This window comes from Vitis riparia, chromosome 12, assembly GCF_004353265.1.
Source record: "Vitis riparia cultivar Riparia Gloire de Montpellier isolate 1030 chromosome 12, EGFV_Vit.rip_1.0, whole genome shotgun sequence".
Taxonomy (NCBI): Eukaryota; Viridiplantae; Streptophyta; class Magnoliopsida; order Vitales; family Vitaceae; genus Vitis; species Vitis riparia.
This window is the reverse complement of record NC_048442.1, coordinates 773,504-799,986: the sequence shown is the minus strand read 5'-3', so window position 1 is coordinate 799,986 and position 26,483 is coordinate 773,504. Positions and strand designations below refer to the sequence as shown.

The following is a 26,483-nucleotide window of genomic DNA, read 5'->3' as shown; positions in this document are numbered from 1 at the left end:
CTCAACCCAGAAGCTTCTAAACACAAAAATGGCGCCTTAGTTTTGAATTCTAACATTTTTCTCCCAGTCTGGAGCTTTTAGAGAGAGAAACAGCGATTTTATAGAGAGAAACCCTAGAAATCCGTGGAGAATGATTCTGAGAACGCCTCCACCGAGAAAACGGAGAGTGGATGATTCCAGAGCTCCCGAAAGCCCCGGCTCTGATCGCCGCCTGGTGATATACGAAGATCCGGTGCCGGAATCGTCGCACGGCCCGTCGGAGCAAATGCTCTGCACTTACCAGTGCCGTCAGATGGTACCAATTTTGCTCTGATTTTTTTCTTTTTGGTTTTGATGTGTGTGTGTGTGTGTGTGTGTTTTTCGGCTTGAATTTGGTAAAGTGGAGCTTAATTTTTGTATTAGATTATGAATGTTGGAGCTTCTTGATGTTTAGTTCATTTAATTTATTTTGAATAATTTGATTCAAAGATTTTGATTGAAAAAAATTGTCCATGAAAAGGAAGACTGTATTGTTTGGTTCAGAATTCCTTCTTTGTAACCTATGTGAAGATGGGACTAAAACATTCATTTGGACGAGACTTTTGTTATAAGTAAGGGGTCTATATTGGATCAAGACTATACTAGTAATGCTAAATGATACCAAGCTCCAACAACGGAGTGGCATGGTAGTAACTCTGAAAAATCGTGTGCAATTGTTGTTTGAGCAGAACGCAAAATTGCTAGGTATTGATTGCGTTTCCTTGGGAAATTATGAGGTTATTGGCTTGGGTTGAGCTTTGCTGCATTTTAGGAGTAGTCTTTATTGTTAGATTTGGTTTTGGGTCTCCTTGGGCTTGGTGATGGATGGAGCTAGAATAACAGAAATCATCATCAAGTCTGTAATTAGCTATATATGATAATGGTGAACTGTTTTTTGATTGGAGATAACTACCGGGCCAGGATCTCTATCTCTAGGGCTAACCCCATATCCAGTAGGTTTGGAGAAGGATCTGAACATTATGCCACAGTGATCCTTCAGGCTTCTGCACACTGCCAATCCATGGTTGTCCAAGGTTATCTAAAGATATCCATCAAAATTTTACTTGAGTAAACCAGTTGAAGGGGTTTCTGCCTTGCTCACATTTCTGCCTTTCTCAACTGCCACTCATCATTGATATTGACCTCTTTGTTGGCCACCATGTAAAGCCTTAGGCCTTAATTTGAGGCAGTACTTTGGATTTCCAAATGAAATTGACTGGGATTTCCAAATGAAATTAAGGAAGTTAGTAGCCCAATTCTCTCATCAAGCAAGGAAGGCAATAAACACACATAATACAAAGGGGACTTAAGCTCTAAGACCTCATCAATTTCCTCGTCATACAAGCTTAAATGAAAGTTCAAAGTTAAGGACATGGAAAAAGAAGAATAGTCTACAATGGAAGAAATAAGGGACTCTGAAGATTACAAATTAGAGAAAAGATTCGGGAATCAAGGCTAAAGAGGTTGATCTCCCTACTACACATTTCTCCCCAAAAAAATCTTTGAACCAGCATTAATAATGAAATCAGTGCTACTATAGAAGTCCAGGAATCCTTTGGAAATAGCTTTTCTGAAGTAGCAATATGACCCTGACTAAAGACAACTAATGGAAGGCATCTTGTAGACAAGATGTCTCAGACTCACTTGCATTGTGCCCTATTTACTCCTTTTGAGGTATGTAATGCATGGTTTATATTGGGATTTGGGGGTTGAGGCATGGCTCAAGTGGCAATGGCTTGGAGTGGGGATACAAGATATTCCAAGTTCAATTATCATCAGGGCATAAAAAATAAAAATAAAAAAGAAGAAAAAAACCATGAAAAAATTGTATTTAGAAATTCTAAATAATAAATGCCAATCATGCTTCCAATTTTGTTATATGTTATTTATGTGTTAGAAGAGTTTTTCCTGTCATTTTGCAGGTTAAAGCTGAGTTTCTGGAATCCTTAAACAGTGCAGAGAAGCAGGTACGTGATTATCAATCTAGATTGGAGGCATCGAATGAAAACTTCTGCAAAGCTGGTGCGTTATGAAATAGATGGTTCCAGCTTATTGTTTAATCTTTTGAATTTTGTATCTTTGCATTCCAACAAATTTTATTTGTGTTGTCAGAAGTAATTCACCTCACTGATTGCCTGTATAATATGCCGTCAATATTGGCATCCTCAAATGATTGTTTGTATAGTTACTCCTAGTAACCAAATTTCTTGTTCAATAAATGTGTATTAAATTGAAGAAAAATAGCATTAATGCAGTGTGAATGTTTATGTGCGATACATTTTACCACTGTATTATAATCTATGGAATCCAGTTCAGTTGCTCATGAGTGTGTGGAGTCAGTTTGGAAAGTTTTTTTTCCCTCCATTTTTGCCATAGCCATTTCCATCTTTCTAGTTCTCTTTGGATTATGTCATTGAGAAATGAGAACATTCATTGGTGTAAACTTATGCTGCCATCTATTTTGTTCTACTTGTTACAGAGGCTGATAGGAAGAAATTTCGAGATCAATTCTTTTATGCAGAACAAGAACTTGCTGCTGTCAAAGGGCGTGAAAAAGCATTGCAAGAGCAGCTTCTGAAGGAGGTCAATGATTCTCAAGGACGATTTAAAAAACAAATACAGTCATATAGTGAACTTGAGGTACAAATTCTTTCAGTTCTTTGTTTGCTTGAACCTACTTCTGTAGAATGGATAAATGAGATAATTTGGTTCCATTTCATGGATAAATGAGATAATTTGGTTCCATTTCATTTCCTGCTCCTCATCTGGAGAATCAGAAGTTCAAATTCATTGAAACTGACCCCAAATTGTGGCCAGTGATTTACTTTCCCATGAACTCAAAATGCTTTGTTGTGCACAATAATTTCCTTGAAGTCAAAGTGCCTCGTGGTTGGTTGTCTATGAAATGGTTAACAACAAAGAGAGTCCTCAATTTAAAAGCCCATGCAAAGCGCTTAGTTTTGGATCTTTGTGTCATTTGCAGAGCTAGTAGTGAGAATATTGTGGGTTGGCAAGGACAATGATTCTTTGGTTAATGGTTCTCAAGAATGAGTCAAAAAACAATACAATCATGTAGACTTTTATGTCAAAGGATTTTGATCGATTGACAGGAGATACCACCTGAATGATTAGTTTTGTTGTCGACAATAGTGGCTTAATTGGAGAATTATCAAACTTATTATTTCCAATGTGCACAACCTTTTCTTAAAATCAATGGCCCCTTTATTATATTTTATGGAGCATGTTTCTATTGCCTCTATATTTTCTTCAAGGTTTCCATTTTCACAGAATAACCCTTTTTTGTGCCATGTTGAGTTTAGGGAAAGCTTCAAAATGAAATGAACCTTCGCAAGAATGCCGAGTCTTCAGCAGCTTTGGCCGAGGAGAAAGCAAGTGCTTTGGAAGGAAAACTAAGCCAATTTTCTGAGAGCATAGAAAGAGAAAAAATGCGTCTTCAGAATGAGCTTGCACAGCTTAAAAGAGAGTCAAAGCTTTCTGTTTCTAGAATTAGTGCAGATGTGAGTGGCTATTTTGTTCTTGAATTCATTAAAAATTGTCCTTGTCTAAATATTTATCAGTAGTTAACTTTTTAAAGATTTTCTTGTTTTTAGCTTGAAAGAATGGAATGCAGGGCTAATAATGCTGAGAAAGAATCAGAGCTACTGAAAGAGCAGCTGGAAGAACTTAAAAGCCAACTTAATGAGGTTTGTAGCTTTTAATCTTTGGCACTTTACGGTTTGCCCAACTTTCATTATACTCCTTTGTTTGTGGTAGACTGGAGTTCCTTCTTTGTATCTTGATTGTGTATCCTCTTTTGATGACTGCTTCACCAAGATGCCGAAAGCAGTTTTGTTTGATATAGATGCTGGGTTCTTTTTTAGCATGCCTGTTTATATGAGCATACATAGTGGCTCTCTACAGTTCATTCATTCATTAGAAAATGACTTGATAGTTTTATTTTCCCTATCTCTTCACCAGTGCTTGCACCAGAAGAGTGAAGCAGAGAAGAAGTTATCGAGTTTTACATCTCAAGAAGTTACTACTTCTATGGAGTCTGATATTTTGGTGAAGCATCTGCAAGAGGAGCTGAGGAACTATGTAAGTTTTGTTTCTCATGCATTGTTTCCCTCATATTTAGCATCTTAACTCTTCATTCTGTAGCTGACATCATTGCTAACATAATCGTACCATTTACAGATTCTACCCTATTGCAATGAATTATTATGTTTATTTATTTATTTGTATCATATTTATAAATTGGGTTCTGTTATTTTGACAATCTAAATGATGTTATCCCCTGGAAACAGGGATGACAGGGTTGCAAACATGTTGAGCCAGGCTGTGTATTGAGCCATATATTCTTGATAGTTGTACCTAATGGCTTATTAATGCTTCTTTCAGGCTCAGGCCACCTTGAACTACTCAGTCTTGAGTTTGGTCTGTAAATTCTTGGGCCCAGATCATGCATTTGTGACTGGTTCTTTGTTTCATGGGTCCTCTCAGCTACAGCTTGTTTGCAAGCTTGAGGATAGTATTGTGCAGCTTTTATTTCTGAATGGTTTCCTTTTTTGCAGTTATGCATCTGAAGTAAAGAAGTGCTAGAATTGTGAGTTAGGAGAGTTATGTCAACTTGTCAATAGAGTTAAGGAGAAAATTAAATGTCATCTGTTTAATTTGGTTTTAACCTCTGTTTTCTGAGAAGTGCCTAGGGCTTCTATACTGGTGATTGGGAATTTATTTCTCTTTCTTTTGGTTCTTTGTTGATGCTTCTTGGATCTCTTTTGTGGGTGTGGGGATTGCTTGAATCCTCTTTGCCGCCTTCTAGAATTTTATAGACAAAGAGAAACATTAGGAAGCTTGGAGAGTTTACGAATTGGTCATATAAGCATCAATACCAACTGATAACTTTTTTTTTTGATAGCCAATCAATACCTGCTCAGTCTCAGAACTCATCATGTGACCAAAATAATGTTTCATACTTTTGAGATTAGAAAAATGAGAATTCAGCTTTACTCTCCAGTGATTAAGGTTAAATGTAGGTTGGCTATAGTTGCACATGCAAAAGAACATGTTTAGTTAGACAGGAAAAATACAAAAATATGCAAAGCTCATAACAGGAAGTTGTGTTGAGGCTCAAAGTGCTTGTTAGCATCCTATCAAAAAGGCAGTAATGCATTGCCCTGGTACTTTATGTAATTCTCCTGTGGCATTGAACATGATGTTCTCACTTTTGGATAAAAATACCTACTTATGTTCTAACCATGAATTTTGGGTGTTGACCTACTCTAGATTAAGTAAATGGTTTATTAATTGATTTTTCATGGTACGCTACTGGCATTTTCATATGTTTTTCCTAATAAAACCATATAGTGAATTTGATGGATTTGCATCGACATTTTTACCAGGGGTTTGAAGTGCGAGAGGCGAGAAAATTGAAATCGTCTCATGAAAACATTGAATTATTGAAGGAGAAATTATTGGAAGAAAAAGGCCGCAGAGAAAGGGCTGAGTCAGAGTTACTTAAATTACCGGAGATCCAGCTAAGCATGAAGAAGTTGGAGGATGAGTTGTTGTCTTGGAAATTGATGATTAAAGGCATTCCTGGTGTATCATGTTCTGACGATGTACCTATGAAATTTGCAGCTCTACAAAAGTATGTGCCGAACTTTTTCTTTTCAATTCTTTTGGCTTCATTACCAGAGATCTGTTTTCTAAACTTACCCAGAAATGAAAGGACTGCATAAAAATTTGAAAAAAGAAAAACATTCACTGTCTGAATCTCCTTTTTTTTTTAATTCTTCATTAGACAGTTTTAGTGTAATCAAGACAAAATTTGCTACAAGATAAGATGTGTTAATCCTTTTAGTATGTTATTGTTCACTGGCGAAGCCAGGAATTTGGTTCATAGGGGCACTCTTGACAATAACAGGAACATTAAAGAAATTTGAATCAACAATGAACTAAAAAATTAATTAATGATCCTTTTATTCAATAATTATTATTATTGTTTGATAAATTTTTATATTTGAATAATCTCATCATTGATGTTATTAAATATGTTTTTTTCAATAATTAAAAGAAAAAAAAATCAATGATTTTGGTATGAAAATTTTATTTTATAAAAGTTCAAAGATGACAAAGAGTAAAATAAAATAATGATAATTTTTTTAATATATATTTTTGTCATAAAAAAGGCAAAAAAATAAAAAATAAAATGATGTCAAGACAAATTAGGAAGAAGAAGCTTTATTTTTCAAGATTGATGTACTATGTTTTAATTTTTTCTTCATTATTAATATTTTATAAATGATGTAGTTTGAAATGCTTTCAAAGATTTTGCTTAAGTGAGAGCATTTATTTAGACATTTAGTTTTAAAAAAAATGCAAAAATTCATCAATTAAAATATTAAACTTAGCTTGATAAAAATATTGCAATTTATTTTCTTTTTATTTTTTAGAGTGGTAGAACATTTTTTGTTTCTTTTTCTCTTTTTTTGGGTTGATTTAATTTTTAGTAAAGAGGGGCTTCAGCTGAGTTGAGGGGTAGGGAGGCACATACCCCCACCCACACTCCCTTGCCCATGTTACATGTCTTTCTCTTGTTAATGGTTAGCCCATGATGAGTATATTAGTGTGTATGGTTACACATTGAACATGACATTGGTTATCAGGTAGTCATAATTCACTAATATGCTACATGGATTCTCAACTTATAAAGAATAGTGAAATAGTATTGAGGTCTTCAGTGCCTTTGACCTATGGTTAAGACCTTAAGGCGGTCATATATTCCCTATGGATTATATTACTATTGATTAAGACAAGTGGTGATAGATATTCTTAAGATAGACATCATGATATGTCATAGGACTGAGATGGTTTGTTTCCTTAGGTGATCTTAAGGATTTGTAATTATATAAACTATGGTCACAGTAATGGGTGTGCCGGTGGAGGGAGAATGAAGAAATACAGTTTCAAATTAAAAAATAAAAAATAAAAAATAAAATAATAGAAGGAGACTATCTTGAACAATAGTTTCAACACAAAGCCCAAAGTAAATATTTTGTTTGGGTTAAAGGCCACTTTCACCCAAAATTCATAGATCTTAATATTCTTGCATGATTAATTGATGTATATGATTTTCCTATCCTCCCACTGTTAGGCTAGAGCCTTAGAATTCATGACCTGATGTAATATAATAAGATTTCATTAATACATTTGTTTATTATGTTTTCTAGTTCCCACTTATATCCTTGATTGCATTAATTATTATTTGAGCAATTACGCCTAGATCACTTGCATTGTGTACATGACTTTGCAATATAATGATTTGTTTATAGTTGATTTCTAGAATTAGGTAATCTATTAGAGACTATGAAAAGAGAGAAAAGGGAGAATCCCTAATTTTTGTTATTGAAAAACTGTTAACTAATACACATTGGACTTGGGTATATATATATATGTTAGTGGGACCCACAACACAATAAGGAAAGAAAAGGAAAAGTAAATAACTGAAATAACTGTACACTATCTAACACTCCCCCTCAAGCTGGAGCATATATGTTATATGCACCAAGCTTGTTACATATGTATTTAATTCTAGGACCTCTAAGAGATTTAGTAAAATTATTTGCTAGTTGATCATTTGAATTGACAAAACTAGTCGTCACACGTCCTGATGCGATCTTCTCTCTAATGAAGTGACAATCAACTTCAATGTGTTTGGTCCTTTCATGGAAGACTGGATTGGATGCAATATGCAAAGCGGCTTGGTTGTCACAGATGAGCTTCATCTGTTCATCCTTTCCAAATCTCAACTCCCGAAGAAGATGTTTCAGCCATATGAGTTCACATGTTGCCAGAGCTATAGCTCGATACTCGGCTTCAGCACTAGATCTGACCACTATATCTTGTTTCTTACTCTTTCAGGATATTAGGTTTCCTCCAATAAAAACACAATACCCGGAAGTGGAACGTCTATCTGTGGGTGAGCCATCCCAATCTGCATTTGTGTAACCAACATCCTGGGTATGACCTCTGTTCTCGTACAACACACCTTGGCCTGGTGTGTTTTTGATATATCGAAGAATGCGGATTACAACATCCCAATGGTTATCACATGGTGACTGTAGGAATTGACTAACAACACTTACAGGAAAAGAAATGTCTGGATGAGTAATGGTGAGGTAGTTCAGTTTACCTACAAGTCGCCGATATCTCCCAGGATCTCTTAAAGGCTCCCCCTGTCCTGGTATAAGTTTGACATTTGGATCCATAGGAGTGTCTACCGGTTTACAGTCTAACATACCGGTTTCTTCCAAGATGTCTAAAGCATACTTCCTTTGGGAAAGAACCACACCGGGACTGGATTGAGCTATCTCAATCCCTAAGAAATACTTGAGTTTCCCTAAGTCTTTAGTCTGAAAGTGGGTGAAAATGTGTTGCTTTAGTTTCTGAATACCATTCTGATCATTGCGTGTAATGACGATGTCGTCCACATAAACTACCAGATAAATACACTGCCCCAAAAAGTTATGATGATAGAAAACGGAATGGTCTGCTGTACTGTGGAACATGCCAAACTCTTGAATAACAGAACTAAAACAGTTAAACCATGCTTGAGGAGATTGTTTCAAGCTATATAGAGAACGACATAACCTGCACATTAAACCAGACTCCCCCTGAGCAACAAAACCAGGTGGTTGCTCCATATAAACTTCCTCAGCAAGATCCCCATGAAGGAAAACATTTTTAATATCTAATTGATAAAGAGGCCAAGAACGCATAGCAACCATGGAGAGTAATAGACGGACAGAAGCTATCTTGGCAACATGAGAGAAAGTGATAGAACAGTTAAGAGTGCGAGTTATTTTGCTGATGGAAATAAGATTAAAAAGACACTCAGGGACATAAAGAACAGAATGGAGAGGTAGGGAAGGGAGATGATGAGCTAAACCAAAACCTTTAGCCATAGTTTGGGAACCATTAGCTAAAGTAACAGTAGGTAAGGCAGAGGTAGTAGTAATAGAAGAGAAAAGATCCTTATTACCAGATATGTGATCAGAAGTGCCAGAATCTAGAATCTAAGGTCCAAGAGAAGATGTGTGGGTAAGACAAGCAGAAACATTACCAGTCTGGGCAACAGAAGCTGACTTGGTGGCCTGATAGCAGAGATAGTCATCATACTCACTGTCAGTGAGGGAAGTACCCTGAGATGTGGAGGAACTGGGAGGTTGAGGCGGCTGAGGATCAAATGACTGGGCCACGTGGCCAGTGCGGGGAGGCCGCCCATGTAACTAATAACACCGATCACGAGTGTGGCCAAGCTTATTGCAATAGGTGCAATGAGGACGTTGGCCTCTACCTCGGTTACCACTGCATCCTCCTTGAGAGTTAGTTTGAGAAACTAACACAGAGGAATCTGAAATGTTATCAGATGGCAAAGTCTGAGTGGAGGAGATACGGAGGAGGCGAGCAAACACATTATCCAAGGATGGAACGGAGGAACTGCCAAGAATCTGATCGCGGACGGTCTCAAGATCTGGATGGAGGCCAATAAGCGTAAGAATCATGAAGAACTTGTCAATCTGTGTTCGTTGATCCCCAACATCAGTAGTAAGAGGCATCACGGTCAAGAATTCCTCCTTAAGAGAGGCAATCTGACCAATATAAGTAGATAAATCCATGTCTTGTTGTCTGACATTGACAATAGAAGAAGCCACCTTATAAAGATGTTGGATGTCATTCGTGTATAACCCTTTCGCCTGATTCCAAAATTTAAAGCATGTTTTGTAGGCCCGAAGATGAAGCAAAATCTTAGGATCAACTGATTGCCATAACACACTATATAACCGTGCATCTATCTTCCTCCATTGTACTCTGTCAACCTTAAGGATATCCGCCTCCTGCGTAACAAGATGATCCTCATAACCTTGACCCATAAACCAAAGCTCCACAGAGGCAGATCAGGACAAATAATTTTCACTGCCAACCAATTTCTCCAAAGTAATCATAGGAGATCCAGATATGACAGAAGAAAAAATGGAACTTTTAGTAGCCATATCTACTTATCTGGAGAACGAAATATGTTTGGATCGAAGAGAGCCTTAATACGGCTTCAGGTCGCGGCTGAAAGAAGAAAAACCGAGGATCCGGGACTGTGAGAGACCAAATAGTAAAGAAAAACAAATGTGGCACTACTGGAAGGGTAGAACACTTCCTAAGACACGTGCAGGGGTCGGGGTGGAGAGGAAGTCACCGGAGGTCGCCGAAAAGGCTGTTTAGAGGGCCGACGGAGACAAAAAACCCCAAAAAATGCACTTGCAGGGCTCGGAAGGGACAAGCACAGATGGAGGGTGGCTAGACGGCGTCAGGCGAGGTTGGAGGTGGAAGCGCGTGGTCGGAAAGTGCTCCACGTGCCCTCACGCGCCAGCGCATGAGATTCAGGCCGTCGGAGAAGAAACGCGCGTGGCCGGCGCGTGGCTGAGAATCTCCCTCCGGTGCTTTGACAAAACTTGAAGATCTCCTCCTTGTGCACTTGATGGTATGGTTGGTGTCGGAAAAGGACATCGCCGGAAAAAGTCACCGGAAAAGTCACCGGCGGTGAGCGTTTTCTGACGGCGATACGGTTGATCAGAAAGCTTTAGGAGATGGGAAAGGTGACCGGAATTAAACACGGTCATAGAAAAGTTTCCTAAAATTGATTCACGGATAAGCCGTAAATAATTAGGTTTTTTTTTCCCTAGGCTCTGATACCATGTGAAAAGAGAGAAAAGGGAGAATCCCTAATTTTTGTTATTGAAAAACTGTTAACTAATACACGTTGGACTTGGGTATATATATACATGTTAGTGGGACCCACAATACAATAAGGAAAGAAAAGGAAAAGTAAATAACTGAAATAACTGTACACTATCTAACAGAGACAATAGTGCAGTACCGTATAATTGGAGGGATGATTTGTCTTGGTCAAAGGGAGGGTGTGAATATATTCAGTCACTTAAATGCTAAAGCTTTTGCTTAACATTTAAGCAAATGCCTTGGGTGAAGAGCTTTAGGTTATTCATATGTGGATTTTAAGTAGATAGTCAATGGTCCCACGCAGTGTGTTTAAAAATAGAAAAACACCAAGAAAGTGACCGAATTTAAAATCTTCCTATTCTCTTTGTTTCTTTAGATTGCTTTATTGTAAAGGGGTAAGTCTTTGAATTTGGTGCTCCATAATCATCTGACAATGCTGCTTTTTTTTACATGGACTGTGTCCTAGGCAGGACCATCTAGTGATGGAGCCTTCTCTACTTTAGATGAGCCATGTGTATTGTTGTTGTGATTGACGTTTCATTCTGGGCCTGAACTGCAGATGCATCATGTTCCTTTTGTTTTCTTATAGGTATTTGTTAATGTGCACTGGGACGATGCATCATACATCAATTGATGTGAGTTTATGCTTAGATGCAGATCTTGAATAATTCATAAGTACCAAAATAATGAAGGCCACTAATTTTATATCTTGAATTTTTTGAGGCAATCATTAAGCATAGTTTCATACATGTATAGCTCAGACAAACAGACATGGATGTTTGAATGAAACAGGATATGGTCATGTTTTCATGCATATGTCTATACCTCTGTGCAGTCAATAGTTGGGAGGATCTCATGATAATGAAGCTACTATTATGTTCTTTAGTTTTGTGGCTAGATCTTACTTACTCATGCAAGCAAGTGTTCTAATTTCCTAACGCTGAGTACTACAATGCAGAGAGGTGATCGAAGGCATGATGAAGTTGGGTGAGGCAAATGCACGATTGAAACAAATGGAGGTATCTCTGGATGCTGCTGAACATGCTAAACAGAATGCTGAAACTGAGGCTGCATCGGCCAAAGAGAGTTCAGAAGTATCCAAATCGGAGGTTAAGCGGATTGAATTGATGGCAAGTATAATATGATATAATTTTGGGCTGTCATGATTTTAGTTGTTCTAGACTATAATTTTTTTTTTTCAGTTTGTTCTTGTGGAAGGGGATATGGCAGTTGTTCTATTTTGAATTGCACATAGGAAGAAGGAAGTGTGGAAATGAGGTGCCTGGATTAGCAAAATCTCGGATCTTTTTTGAGAGAGTTGAGTTGCTTATTCTACAGGATGCCTCAACTGCCAAAACAGTTGATGGATTGGTCAACCAGAGCTCCTTTATTATTGAATTTTGTTTGTGATTCTTTGTTCCCTTGAGTGAGTGTAGCTACTTTAGTGTGGATATCTTTTGATCCTTGGCTTGTCTTTCTTCTCTTGGTTTGACACAAGGTATGGCTAAATGGTTTCTCAATAAAAGCTTTGAAATAGAAGTACAACCTTTGTATTTGCTACACTAGAGAGATAAATAGAGAAATTGCAAACCCGAAGAATATATTTTATGCAAACATCACAAATGGAGGACAGGGCCTTGCTAGCAATTAGTGTTTTTAAAGGCTATTGATGCTTACCTCAAGGCGAGGCTATGCAAATTAACCTTGAGGCTATAGCCTCAATAGAGGGTAAATGAGGCTTAAGCCTCACCTAATTGAGGCTTGAGCCTCAAATATTCAAAATGTTTTGATGGGTTTAGGGCCTTTATGGCTTTTTGAATACATTTGTTAAGAGGTTTAAGTCTTAATATTCATTGGTTGTAATGACTTGTGCTTTTACCGGGTTTTGGTATATAATTATAAGTTTTGTCTTGCATCTAAGATTAGGGTTAAACCTTTTAAAAAATAAGGGCTTAGTTAACTACTAATTAATCCTTTAAATGGAAATGAAAGGGAGAGATTAGGAAGAAGAAATAAAAGAATTGTTGGTCATCATAGTGATTGAGATTACATGTAATCATTATCTTATTATTGATGGATAAAGGAATAAATATCATTGTAATTAATGGATAAAGAAGAAAATTGGGTTGACATTAATATTGCTGGAGAGGATAATGGAGCAATTGGATAATGATTTATAAGAGGATCCTACTAGCGATAGTGATGGTAGTTTTGAAGAATATTTGATAAATGCCTAAGAGAGAGTTGGATTTTAGAAGAGAATAAAAAAAACTAAATTAGAAGCTATTGAAAATGATATATAATTAATTTGATTATTTTACACTGTATGGTTTTCTTAGCATTTAATTTTTATTTTATTATTATTATTATTATTATTATTATTATTATTATTATTATTATTTATTATTATTATTATTATTTTACTTTAAGGTTTATGCCATCTTTTGCCTCAAGGCTTACGCTTCACCTCATTTGTGCAAAACGCCTCAAGACTGCCTTTGGCCTTTTAAAACATTGCTAACAATTTTATGCTTGTCGTTGGTCCTTGTTTGAACAAATAGTATATGAAAAGAAACGGTATGTATGTTAACTTGGTCTTTGGCATATAATAGGGGCCTTTTCATCTAAATTGTTCTTGTATGACCAAAAGTCTGTTTAATTCCCATACTGGAGTATAGTGTGATTTGTTATAGTTTTCTTGCATATTCATTCTTAGCTATTAAGCTATATATAATTTCTAGGCCATAGATTGCTTGGGTCCAATTTTTGCATGCCTTGTTTATTTTATTTTCCAGTTTAGGGGAATAGGCCAGTGCATCTTTTGAAGATACATTTAACCCTTGTATAACCTAATCTTTGGAAACATTGCTTCAAACTAATCTGTTGACCATAGAAAGATATGGACCATTTTGCCATGTCCTAACTTCTTTATGAATACAAGCAGTGGAAAAAATGACATACATCATGGGCTGATGATAGTGGTATTATTGTTGCTTTGAGATGCCTAGTTAATGGGTATTGTGGTTACTCTGATATGCTGTGTTGAGTGTTTCTTTTGCTTAATATGGGTGGTAAATAGTTTTCTTGTTTTTGTATTATTGTAGTTTAGTTTTCTTTGGCGGGAGGATTCCTCATCCTTCTCTTATACTTCTTTTTTCTATTAATATATTCCTTTGTCGTTTCCTATCAAAATAAAAAATAAAATATGGGTGGTAAATAATTATAGTTGATTGCAGCTTGGTTTGGTTACTGAAGAAAGAGATCAATTGAGAAATGCTATTAATGAATTGAAGAAGCAGAAGAATGTTGAAGCAGGGGATGAGACGAAGAATGGCACTCTTCTTCAGGTTGCAGGGCCCATACCTATTTTATTTATTTCTTTATGTTGCCTTTCCTAACAGTCTATTTTTGTTGGTTTGCAACAACAGGAGTTTGAATTATCTCTTGCCAAGAAGGAAAACTGTATTAAGGAATTGGAGAACAATTTGTGTGAACAAAAAGAAGTCAATAATCGTCGACTCAATGAAATAAAGTTGCTCAACGAGAAGCTAAATAATGAAGCGAGAAGAATAAAGTCATTAGAGCGGGAGGGTGATCGGCTTCGTTCTGAGATTTCTTTATTGGAATCCAAGGTACGTGTGCCAAAAACAAATGTATTTGAACATATGAGTGATGTGTCTAGGGATGATTGAAACTGTAGTTGCAGAGTTTCTCTGGTCTTAACACATTTATCACTCATTTTGATGAAGACTGGAGTGCTTCCTTAAAAAGAGATCATTTGCATTATGAGCTTTCCTGACTAACTCGTACTCATACAATACAAGTTTTTTTAGGTGTGGTTGTCACTTTTTATGAAATCTGAGCAAGTGGTTGAAGCAAAAATCTTGAGTCTTTGTTGGTGCTTTTTATTTTTATTTTTTAAGTATTTAAATTCTTGAGTCCTCATTAGACCTACGCTGGCTTGGTGTCAACTCTTGTGATGGGTGGGATGATAGTAAAAGAACATTATGAATAAATAAGTAAATGGAATTTCTGTTCAGAAAAAAAAAAAGTAAATGGAATAGTTATAACTGATTTATCTTGCATATGTTTGGGAGCCATTAAATGTTAGATCCTCATGTTGGTACTGCTTGTTGTCTTAATGATATTCAGGACCTTTTTTCTCTGGTTTTCCCCATTTTTTCTGCAGTTGGGTCATGGTGACTTTTCTGCTACAAATACAAAAGTTTTGCGTATGGTGAATACTCTTGCAGTTGATAATGAGGCAAAGCAAACAATAGAGGCTTTACAAACCGAGTTGCAGAAGGCAAAGGAGAAGTTAGAAGCTATTGAAGAATTGAAAACACAGTCAGGTAACAAGCTTATCTTTTGAATGTAGAGCAATATGTTGTCACTTGTCACATACATTTCCTTGTTTGTGATCCCTTCTGAAATGGAACATAGCTTGTGGGGTTTAATCATCTTGTTGAAAAAACTTCTGTTCTAGAGCAACAAATTGCTAAGAAAGTGTATGTTGTTTCTGCTTTGCTGCTTTTAGTCAAATTTCTTATGTTTTTGGGTAAAATATTGACTTCTGCAATGCATGCTCTTTAGAAGATTTATTTGTTTTTTGATCCAATTGGCAGACTTTCATTTCCTCTACTTGAATACAGAAGATTATAAGAGCCTTGTGTTAATAATAGTTAGAAGAGGTCCTATTCCTTTCCGTTTTGAAATTATGTGGCTTAAGGAGGAGGGATTTAAGGATCTGTTGAAGGGGTGGTGGCAGAGTCTAAGCTTTAATGGCTCGTTTAGTTTCATCCTTGCTGAGAAGTTGAAGGCTTTGAAGGCTATTCTAAAGTCGTGGAATAAGGATGTTTTTGGGCAGGTGGGTGTCAATAAGAAAGTGGCCCTGGACAAGGTGAATTTCTGGGATGGTCAGGAGAAGCTTCGCCTCTTATCATTGGAGGAATTGGAAGCTAGAAAGGTAGCAAAGGGGGACTTCGAGAAATGGGCTCTAATGGAGGAGATTTCTTGGAGACAAAAATCAAGAGAAGTTTGGCTAAGGGAGGGCGATAGAAACACAGGTTTTTTTCATAAAATGGCTAACTCCCACAGAAGGAGAAACTGTCTGTCCAAGATTAAAGTGGATGGTGTATGGTTAACAGAGGAGCAGGAGATAAAGAGAGGGGTGGTTAGAGCTTTCAAGGACCAATTGACTGACCCGGGGGGCTGGCATCCTTCTATGGAAGGTCAGGACTTTAATAGAATTGGAGATGAGGATGCAGCTAGACTGGAGGAGGTTTTTTCTGAGGAAGAGGTCCTCAAGGCTCTTTCAGACCTGAACGGGGACAAGGCTCCGGGTCCAGACGGCTTCCCCTTTAGGTTTTGGCAGTTTTGCTGGGATGTTGTCAAAGAAGAGATCATGGGTTTTTTGTTAGAATTTCATGAGCGCAGCAGATTCGTTAGGAGCCTAAATTCGACCTTCTTGGTCCTAATCCCAAAAAAAGCCGGCGCCGAGGACCTTAGAGACTTCAGACCAATCAGTTTGGTGGGCGGATTGTATAAACTGTTGGCAAAAGTGTTAGCCAACAGGCTTAAAAAGGTAGTGGGCAAAGTGGTGTCTTCAGCTCAAAACGCTTTTGTTGAAGGAAGACAGATTCTCGATGCTGCCCTGATTGCCAATGAGGCAATAGATTCTTTGTTGAAACGAAACGAGAGTGGGGTGTTATGCAAATTGGACTTAGAGAAGACATACGATCACATAAACTGGAACTTTTTGCTGTTTGTATTGAAAAACATGGGATTTGGGGAGAAGTGGAATGGGTGGATCTCCTGGTGCATCTCTACAGCAACGTTTTCAGTATTGATCAATGGCACCCCGGAAGGCTACTTCAACAGTTCAAGGGGGTTGTGTCAGGGGGACCCCCTATCCCCTTACCTTTTTGTGATAGGAATGGAGGCCCTTAGTAGGTTGATCCATAGAGCAGTGGGGGAGGGTTCCTATCAGGCTGTAGGGTTAATGGAAGGGGTAGGAATGGGGCTTTGGTCTCTCATTTGCTGTTTGCCGACGACACGTTAGTGTTTTGTGAAGCTTCTGAAGATCAGATGGTCCACCTAAGCTGGTTGTTGATGTGGTTTGAAGCCATATCAGGCTTGAGAATCAACTTGGACAAAAGCGAAATTTTGCCGGTTGGTAGAGTGGAGAATTTGGAGAATTTGGCTCTTGAGGCTGGCTGTAAAGTGGGCAGGCTGCCTTCTTCTTATTTGAGGATTCCTTTGGGGGCGAATCACAAGTCTGTGGCTGTTTGGGATGGGGTGGAAGAGAGATTTCGGAAACGGCTGGCCTTGTGGAAGAGACAATTTATCTCCAAAGGAGGGAGAATTACTCTAATTCGGAGTACATTATCAAGTATGCCTATATACTTGATGTCTTTAATTCGAATGCCTAGAGTGGTTAGTCTAAGGTTGGAGAAAATTCAAAGGGATTTCTTGTGGGGAGGGGGTGCTTTGGAGAGGAAGCCTCACTTAGTTAATTGGGATACTGTTTGCATGGATAAAAGGAAGGGGGGTTTGGGAGTTAGACGCCTTTCCATGTTTAATAGGGCCCTTCTTTGCAAGTGGAATTGGCGTTTTGCGATTGAAAGGGAGAACTTTTGGAGGCACGTCATTAGTAGGAAGTTCGGGGAGGAAGAAGGGGGTTGGAGTTCTAGAGAAGTTAGGGAGAGTTATGGAGTTGGATTTTGGAAGGAAATAAGGAAGGAAGGTGCCCTTATGCAAAATAAAGTCGCTTTTTTAGTGGGGAATGGTAGAAGGGTAAAATTTTGGAAAGATATATGGTGGGGGAATCTCGCCTTATGCAATTCTTATCCCTCCTTGTATGCTTTTGCCTCCTCTAAGGAGGCTTGGGTTGAGGAGTTTTGGGACACTTCGGGAGGGGAAGGGGCTTGGAGTCCTAGATTTTCTAGGCCCTTCAATGATTGGGAGGTGGAGGAAGTGGAGAGGCTTCTTTTGGCAATCCGAGGTGCAAGGCTTAGTCCTCTTATGGAAGATAGACTGATGTGGAAGGTGAATTCGAATGGGATTTTTTCAGTTAAATCTCTCTATAATGATCTATCTTCAAGAAGAGTTGGTCTTTTCCCTCATGGTGTGATATGGAACCCTAGTGTGCCTTCCAAAGTGAGCTTCCTTGCTTGGGAGGCTTCTTGGGGTAAGGTGCTCACTATGGATCAGCTTAAAAAGAGGGGGTGGGCTGTTGCTAATAGATGTTTTCTGTGCTGTGAGGAAGAGGAGTCAATTGATCACATTCTTATACATTGCTCCAAGGCAAGAGCTTTATGGGATTTATTGCTTGCCCTTTTTGGAGTGTGTTGGGTCCTCCCATCTTCGGCTAGAGAGACCCTTATTGAATGGAGGGGCTTTATGTTGGGCAAGAAGCATAGAAAGGTGTGGAAGGTAGCCCCGTTGTGCCTTTTTTGGGCGATTTGGTTGGAAAGAAACAGGATTGCTTTCGATAATGAGGACTTTTCGATTCATAGGTTGAAAAATTCTCTTGTTTGTAATCTTTGGGTGTGGACAAAAACAATTGTAAATGAAGGTTCTCTTACTTTACCTAGTTTTATTGATTGGCTAGGCGCTAGATGAGGGTCGGGTTTGTTTTTTCTCTTCTTTTGTGTGTGCCTTAAGGGGCCTTTTGTATACTCCCTGTATGCTATTGGGTTTTCCTCTTGGTGCCCTTTTCTAATATATTGCTGCCTTTGCCTATCAAAAAAAAAAAAATAATAGTTAGACCACCCTAATTGGCATTGGTAGACGAAAAGGATCTTAGATTGCTACCAAGGCAATCAAGAGGTTGGAACCTAGCTAAAAAGGGACCCTGGACTTTTGAAGAGTTCAGAGTTTTTTATTATTTATTTAATTAATGGGTTTACTGTTCTTAGAATGGGTTTCTTGTTCTTGGTTTTTGAGTTTGCTTTTGTTTTATCCTTCCATTTTTTTATGTTAGCATGCTTGTGGCTTGAGCTTTGATCCTTGAAGATTTCTCATTGCGCTATTAGCTTTTATGTAAAGTCATTTGTATCTTATTAGAAGAATAGAAATAAAGCTACCAATAAGCCTAGGTGACAAACATTGGGCCTAAGATTCTCTGCAACTTGATGTTGTTAAATCCTCCAAATAGCATATAAATGAACATGAAAAACCCACAAAGTCAGGCCCTGTTTGGTAATTGTTTTTGAAAATATTTTCTATTCTCCAAACAAAAATAACAGGAAAACACATAACAATTTTTTTATTTTTAAAAAGAAAAAATAGGATGTTTTCAGAGAACATCTTTAAGTTTTTTTCAGTTGTTTTAAAAATAATTATACATATATGGGGAATGACTAAAAATAAAACACTACATATAAAAGTTTTTTTTTAAAACATATTTGAAAACATAGAAAATAGGTTTAAAACATTTTTGATTTCCAAACAAACTTTTGTTCTATAAGACATCAGAGAGCAATTTTTAAAACTAATCTAAAAAATTGTTTTCTAAAACTGTTTTCGAAAATACTTACCAGATAAGCCCTTAGTATTCCACGTCTTTTCACCCTAAACTTTACCCTTTATATTATTCTGTCCTTTTCCTTCTCTCTCTTTCTCACTCTTTCTTTCTTTTCCTTTTTTATTTTATTTATTTATTTATTTTTATAGCAGAAACAATATATATTTGTTTCATTGAATGATAAATACAAAGAAGGATTAATAATCCTTCCAAGATATACAAATGCTGACCAAAAAGTAGAAATGTTTACTGCTTCAGAAAACTTACTCCTATCTTCATAGATTATAAGCAGACAAAGCAATGTACACACTACAAAAGCTATACATATTCAAGGTGGAAAAAAGTCTCCAACAAGAAAAAAAAAAAGCAAAGTGTTTTGCTCCTTAGCAGCTAACTGGTCTGCAACTTGATTAGCTGAGCAAGGAATTGCTTTCCTTCACTGAAGATCACAAGTTGAATATCTCTTAACTATTACACAAACTAGCACATGTTTCAGGCTGTCACACATTTGATGTATTGTAGGACTTATTCAAAAGAAAACGAGAAGGAAAAAAATAAAGACCAAAATTCATTTCTTACTCAAATTGGTTAAAAAATACCAAAGTACCACTTAAATAGAAAAGCCTTGACCCTAGGAGACTCCTAAACTTACTGAATTCCAAAATGCTAGATTAAAAAATTCTCAAAACCAAATTTCTTTAACTAATATATCTATTAAGATTTTTATTCTCTGTACAATTTGAACAATTCAGAAGCTTTTTAAAGACTGCTAATAGGCAAAAGCTGACTACTATTCCTAAAATATGTATTTTTTTATAGGCAACTAGTAATCCTAAAATATGCAGAAAAATCTGGAAAAATTGTACAAATTATGCATCCTTTTGAATACATCAATCATGTGGCTCATGATGCTGGAATGTTTTGACTCTGCTTGTTGAAATAGAACTCATTCTCAAATTTGATCTATGTTATATGTCCCACTTATAGCTTCATTCTTGCATGTGCATTAGATAATTGGTATTGCTTTCATCAATTCTTATCCTTTTGTTTATAACCTACTTGATCTTGATCTTTTTTCTCATCATGGTCAATGCTTGGCAGTTGAATCCTCATGTATTGGCTCTACTAACTTGATTGTTCCCATCTTTTAGGAATGAATACATATTTTAATGTCCATTCTTTCTTTGGCTACAACCATTCAAGCTTGCAGAGTTAATAAATTTCTAAGTTCTATGTAATTAGTGGTGTTTTGTCATGTTAACTATATTTGATTCATGAATCATAATCCACACAGCTTTTTGTTGTTCAATGTTCTTCTTTCAAGTGTTTGATATGCCTTCTTAATTGAATCACTAAATAATAAGTTCCCTTCTCATACTGATTAGCTGTTTTGCTGACCTTCCAGCTGATTCTGGGAAACTGGTAGACTCCTATGTAGCTGGAAAAATAGTGCAGTTCAAGGAACAAATTGCAACACTTGAGAAACGTGAGGAAAGGTGATGGGTTGGTGAAAAATTTTCAGTGTGTATTCTGTTCTTTAGTTATGATCCAATTTGATCATAATCACAAGCTTTTGATTTTTCCAATGAAACAGATACAAGACTGTTTTTGCTGATAAAATTTCAGTTTTCAGAAGGGCATGTTGTGAACTTTTTGGTTACAAGGTACCATCTGCATAGTCAGTTCATGTGTCCTGCATTTTGTTATGCTATAAACTTCAACTTTCATATTGGATGTTGAATGATTCTTACCATGTTTTCTAATATCCTAACTGCTGATTATTGGGAGACATATGAGGGAGATAGCATATACATGCTAGAGTTATCAGTATAACTATCAAATCTTGGTAGGAAATCAGTTAAGAGGGCAGGCTATGGGGTCAGTTCTTAAACTACTGGATCAGTCTCTTTGGATTTGTAGTGATAAATATAATGCTTTTAGATGTGCATTGTTTTACATACATATTTGAAGCTAAGAAGCTAAAAAAGGTGAAGCTCATTGATATTTTATTTTGAGTCTTATAAGTTTCAAGTAGCTTTTACTTTTATAAGTGACAGCCAGCAATGAGAAACACCCTGCCACACCCAGAAGGCGTACTATAGCACTCTCCTCTTCATATTCGCTATGACACTCTTTTCTTCATATTCTTTATAACACTCTCTTCTGTCCTCATATTCATTATAACACTCTCTTCTGTCCTCATATTCATTATAACACTCTCTTCTGTCCTCATATTCATTATAACACTCTCTCCTCCATATTAGTGAGAAATATATATTTCAAGTTTTCTTCTTTATCACATTTGTACACCCTGATAGGAATATCATATAGGTGTAAATTTATATGCATTCTTGTCACATTAATATGCACATGTAACATGGATGGAACTTATATATTTACTTTTGGCATGTTAGTTGATATTTATGTTACTCATTTTGGGACATGGTTTGGGCAGATTGTAATGGACGATCACCAACGTCCTAATGGAATTCCAGTGACACGTTTTAACCTCCAATCAATTTATGCTCAAAGTGATGATGAGAAGCTTGAATTTGAATATGAATCAGGGAATACAAACATTTTGGTAAGGTCAACTTGTATTCTGGTCAAATAGTTTGAGTTGTTTGCATGGTTCACATAAATTTAAAATGTATTCATTTTGTTCTTAGGAAAATTTTTAGAATTTCAAGAGTAATTTTTTTGTCTCAAGGAAATATATGGCTTCAATGCCTTGAGATTCCAAAATGGAGCAAATGGGATGCAGAATGATCCTAATGTTTTTCACAAGATCCACTATGTTTTCTATTTGCTTATCAAAAATATGTTTTAAATCCAAATTCAATGGGAAATGTAAACTAATTTTATTCATTGATGTAATAGGCAAATGCTTACACCTCGCAGCCTGAGATATCCCAGCAGGTACAGAGTATAATTTCTTGCAAGAATTCTCATATTTTTATTTGTACTTGGTTCTGAATAGTATCAACATTGCTTTTCAGGCTGTTTGAGCCAGATAGTCTTTGTCAGTGAAATTTGATTATATGAAATTACGCTGAGATTGATTAGGAAGATTCATTTTATTTTTTTGAAAAAGGAAACAAATAAAATATAAAAGATTTTGTTAAGGACAAGGGGTTCAGTCTACTTTAAAAGGGTAAATATGAAATATCACTTAGAGCACTAGGTTTAGTATTTTGCTTATTTCATCATTTATTATTAGAGGGGAAACATGGTTGAGATTCTAGTCAAATGCTAAAAATATGAATGAAATGGTTTAATATTGGACATGGGTAATAAACATTTTTGAATGAGTGAATGAGCACATCTATCAATTTGTTGTTTTCTCATCCCTGGGAAATGATTTGGAAATAGAATAAGAGGAAACGGTATATAAAAAATGATGATACCATTGCCATAAGGTTCTGTTAATTGGAAGTGTTAGGCTCTGGAACGGAAAGAATATGTAAGCTAAAATTCTGTAACAAGTAAATCTGTAAGGTCCTCTTATGTAGTATGCATGTTGTCTGTAACCTGATTAAATCTAAGGTTTCAGTCTATTATAAAGAATTTCACATTTCAAAGAAGGTTACTTAAAATAATAGCTACATTCAATGCTCTTGTATGCTGTGTCTGTTAGAGGTGACCCAAATGATTGGGACAGGGAATTGGCTTGCACTTTTTTCCAATTGCTTTCCTCTTTCATTTCCTCTTACATGTCAATCCTGTTTTAGTAGTGTCAGCACTTCAGTTGGTGTTGGCACTTCAATTAAGTCTTCATCACCATTTGCCTTATCATATCTATTTTGGCCAACAAATCAGATTCTAGTGAAAGAAGGCCACAGGCAGCTTTATAGTGTATCCCTTGTATCTCACTGTCATCTCTGAGGACTCTCCTAGGGAGCTTGCTATGAATCAGCAAATCCTTGTTTTCAGTTATTTGGTTAAGCATGAGAGGGGTCAGAGAAAGAAATTCTGTTGTTCACCTACCTGTTGGAGAAATTCCTAGGTTCAACTCAATGATAAACTTTCATGCTAGCAGTGGTGCCCCTCTTTTTCACATACACCTGGAGAAAAGGTTACAAAGGCAAAGCCCCCCTCCCCCAAGCATATGCAGGCGAAAAGTACTTCTTAAGAAAGCTGTTCAATTTATATCCTTTACAAAAAACATCAACTTAATCTAGCATCTAGCAGCGATAGTTGGATTAAAATTGCAATTAGATACATCATATAATAGTGACAGAAAACCGAGTTGTCTTGTTTTCACCCACTAGGTTTCGGGGGAGAACCTTTCACTCTATTTTGTTATATACTCTTAGTGAAAAGAATGTTTTTTTTTTATAGGAAACGACAAAGGAATATATTGATAAAAAGAAGGTACAAATAGAAGGATGAGGAATCCTCCCAACAAAGAGAAACAAGACTACAAGTAATCAAATATAAGAAAGTACAAAAAGATAAAAGTGAAAAGAATGTTAGTGTAGGGTTTTTTGGGGTAATGACACTGGCACACTTTTCGTCTAAATAAGTTCTCTTTTGTCTTCCAATAGTTCTGACCTGCAAAGTGAGTTCCCCAACTGGCAATCAGAGCTCTATGCATTATATGGACAGAAAGCAACCAACTGGGATAACCTGTTCCACATTCTCCTGGCATAGTGCTTCTTAAGCAGGGATAGATGGCAGAACCCAAACTCCTCAACCAGAAGAAGAAAACACTAATAGAAGTAGTTGGTGAAGTGCTTAATCCAGAGATAGGAGACTGATGCCTTATGTTGACAGAACCCTTCATTTGTCTTTGGGTTGGTTCAGTTACATTTGCATGTGCCTCCCTAGGCTTATTAAGCTATTTGGATATAGCTTGTGACAAGGCCTTTTTGTCATATAATAGAAGGGTAGATGCCCCTATTTTCTCGTTAGATGAATGACTACCATTACAGATAGAAATTCACTAACAGGTGATTGCCTGCCCATGCTATAACCATGCTACCTCCCTTTACCTTCCTATATGCAAGCTGACTAATTAAGGCCTACGGACTGCTTCTTCCTGGTTTCAACCCCTTCATTTGTACATGATAAAGAAAACCATGAAAAAATAGAAATAAGGGAAGGTCGCTCAAGGTATACTTCTTCACTTCAATGGCTCAAATCATTGATTCTCTCTTCTGTCCATTTCTTGTTGCAGTCCCTATTCCTGCCGAGTTTGTTGCAGTCTCCTTTTCTTCACTTCCATGGTTTAGCGCTGCCCTCTCCTTGAAAGTGCCTTTGCAGGACCTCTTTTTGGATGGTTCTTGGTGGTCCCATGGAGATTGATGTCTGTGGAATTAATCGGTTGATTCTCCACCATAGCTGGGGGAATTGAGGGAAGGGAAAAGGGATAGCTCCCTCTAAATCTATTTTTCTTTCATGTCATATAAAAGATAAAAATATAATAAAACCTCCCTTCTACTCCACTATCACTCAACTTCTATATTGTTCTATCAAACCATTTGGTTATATCTCAAAACTACTCCATTCCATATCCTTTTCAGTATTCACACCCTTCTAGAGCCATAAAATTTGTCAAAGGATTTATTAGTGGTAATGCCTTTTATCTTTTCTATTGCCAAGTTATCTTTTTCAAGTTTTATCTTTCTTGACACTAATTATCTTAGCCATAAGTTTTCTCAAATGTATTTACTTCTGATTTGTGCTTTTCAGTATTTTTGATACATTTAACTTTGCATCCTTATATTTGCCACATTCATATCAGGAATACTTTCCTTTCCCCCTCCCAAAATTATATTTAATCAGGCATGATAACTAGACTTTTTCATTGTACTAGTATATTACAAGTAGAGGTTTTCTTACTTATGAAGTCAGTACAAAATTTTACATTTTCGTCCTCTTCAGCAGTCTCTGCAAATGAAAATTCTGTGATAGATTTTTAAATCAATTTATTTGGAAAAAGGATGAACTTAAAGAAAACTGGTACAAATTTAAGGAGAGAGAAAGTGGGGAGGTGAAAATTCATAAAGATAAGTTCAGCTGAAAGATAAATCATTCACAGGGAGAAGCTGTATTGATGCGTGGGACATGCCCCTTGGTTCCCTTCTAATGTTTTGAAGGAGAGCTTGTCTAGAATTTTTCATGTTGCTGTTGTTTGCCCCTCTCTAGGTCTTTTCAATGTGGATATGAATTTTCTATAAAACTATTTATAAATTCTTTAGGCCTTCCCCTAAATAAATAGATGAGGGCAAGGGGATGAGTTACCATGCTGGTGCTGAGCAGTGGTAGCCTATGAACAGTGAGGACGATAAATTAATTAATGTTTGGGATCCTCTCCACAAAAATAGTACTATTGTTTCTATTCTTTCATTTAAAAACCTGATAAAATTACCATCTCTTGCTTTTTGTGTGGGCTTGAGAAATCTCTCTTCCAAGGGGTTGCATGATGTGGGGTTGGTATTTAGATGTGCTGGGTTCTCCTTTGGGAGGTGGTGTAAATATCATATGCCATTACCAAATTAATGCATGTCAACCTGATATTTGTGATTAATTTGAAAGTCAAGAGCATGAATATTTCCGAAGGCCAAAAAGGAGAACTCTGATCTTATTGTTTGTCCATTAAAATAGCCAGTTTAGTTGTTTTTGTAACTTTCAGTTGGACTTGCACAAATATTTGCAATTCAAATCTAATTCTTTCTTTGGAACATCCATTTTGCAGGTTGAGATATTCATTCAGAAGTTGAACTCAATTCCAGCTTTCACTGCCAACTTAACAGTGGAGTCTTTCAATAAGCGAACCCTTTGTTGAAATGAGACAACTTACCTTGGTTGCTCTATTTCTTTTACTGATGCATCACCAGAAATGTATATTTTTCTTCCTAGTCATTTTTCCTCCTTTGACTTGGAGTATTATGCTGCCGCCCTTGGCCTGAATTTTTAAACCCTACTGTATTATTATTCAGCCATGGCAATCAGATCTGGTACTGTTTCTAGTTTTGATAAGTGTTTGAGGGGAGAGTTAAAATTTGTTTTTTATTTGCATTGTCTCTCAGTTATTGATCCTTGTTCATTGCAGACTTCTTTAATTACACAACCTCGTTCTTTTTCATGTTGTATAAGAATGATAATAGAGATCAATCCCACACTTCTTTTGGCTGTA

General features: G+C 36.7%; 1 protein-coding gene across 1 annotated transcript; it reads left to right on the top strand.

Annotated features, from left to right (window-relative positions):
* On the top strand, window positions 1–26,483 carry LOC117926798 (mitotic spindle checkpoint protein MAD1). The gene is made up of 16 exons (XM_034846089.1): window positions 1–295; window positions 1,941–2,040; window positions 2,498–2,658; window positions 3,339–3,536; window positions 3,630–3,722; window positions 3,997–4,116; window positions 5,424–5,671; window positions 11,774–11,945; window positions 14,052–14,162; window positions 14,244–14,447; window positions 15,005–15,167; window positions 20,748–20,838; window positions 20,937–21,006; window positions 21,798–21,926; window positions 22,223–22,261; window positions 26,043–26,483. The coding sequence occupies exons 1-16, from the start codon at window positions 131–133 to the stop codon at window positions 26,130–26,132; spliced, it is 2,154 nt and encodes a 717-aa protein (XP_034701980.1). The 5' UTR covers window positions 1–130; the 3' UTR covers window positions 26,133–26,483.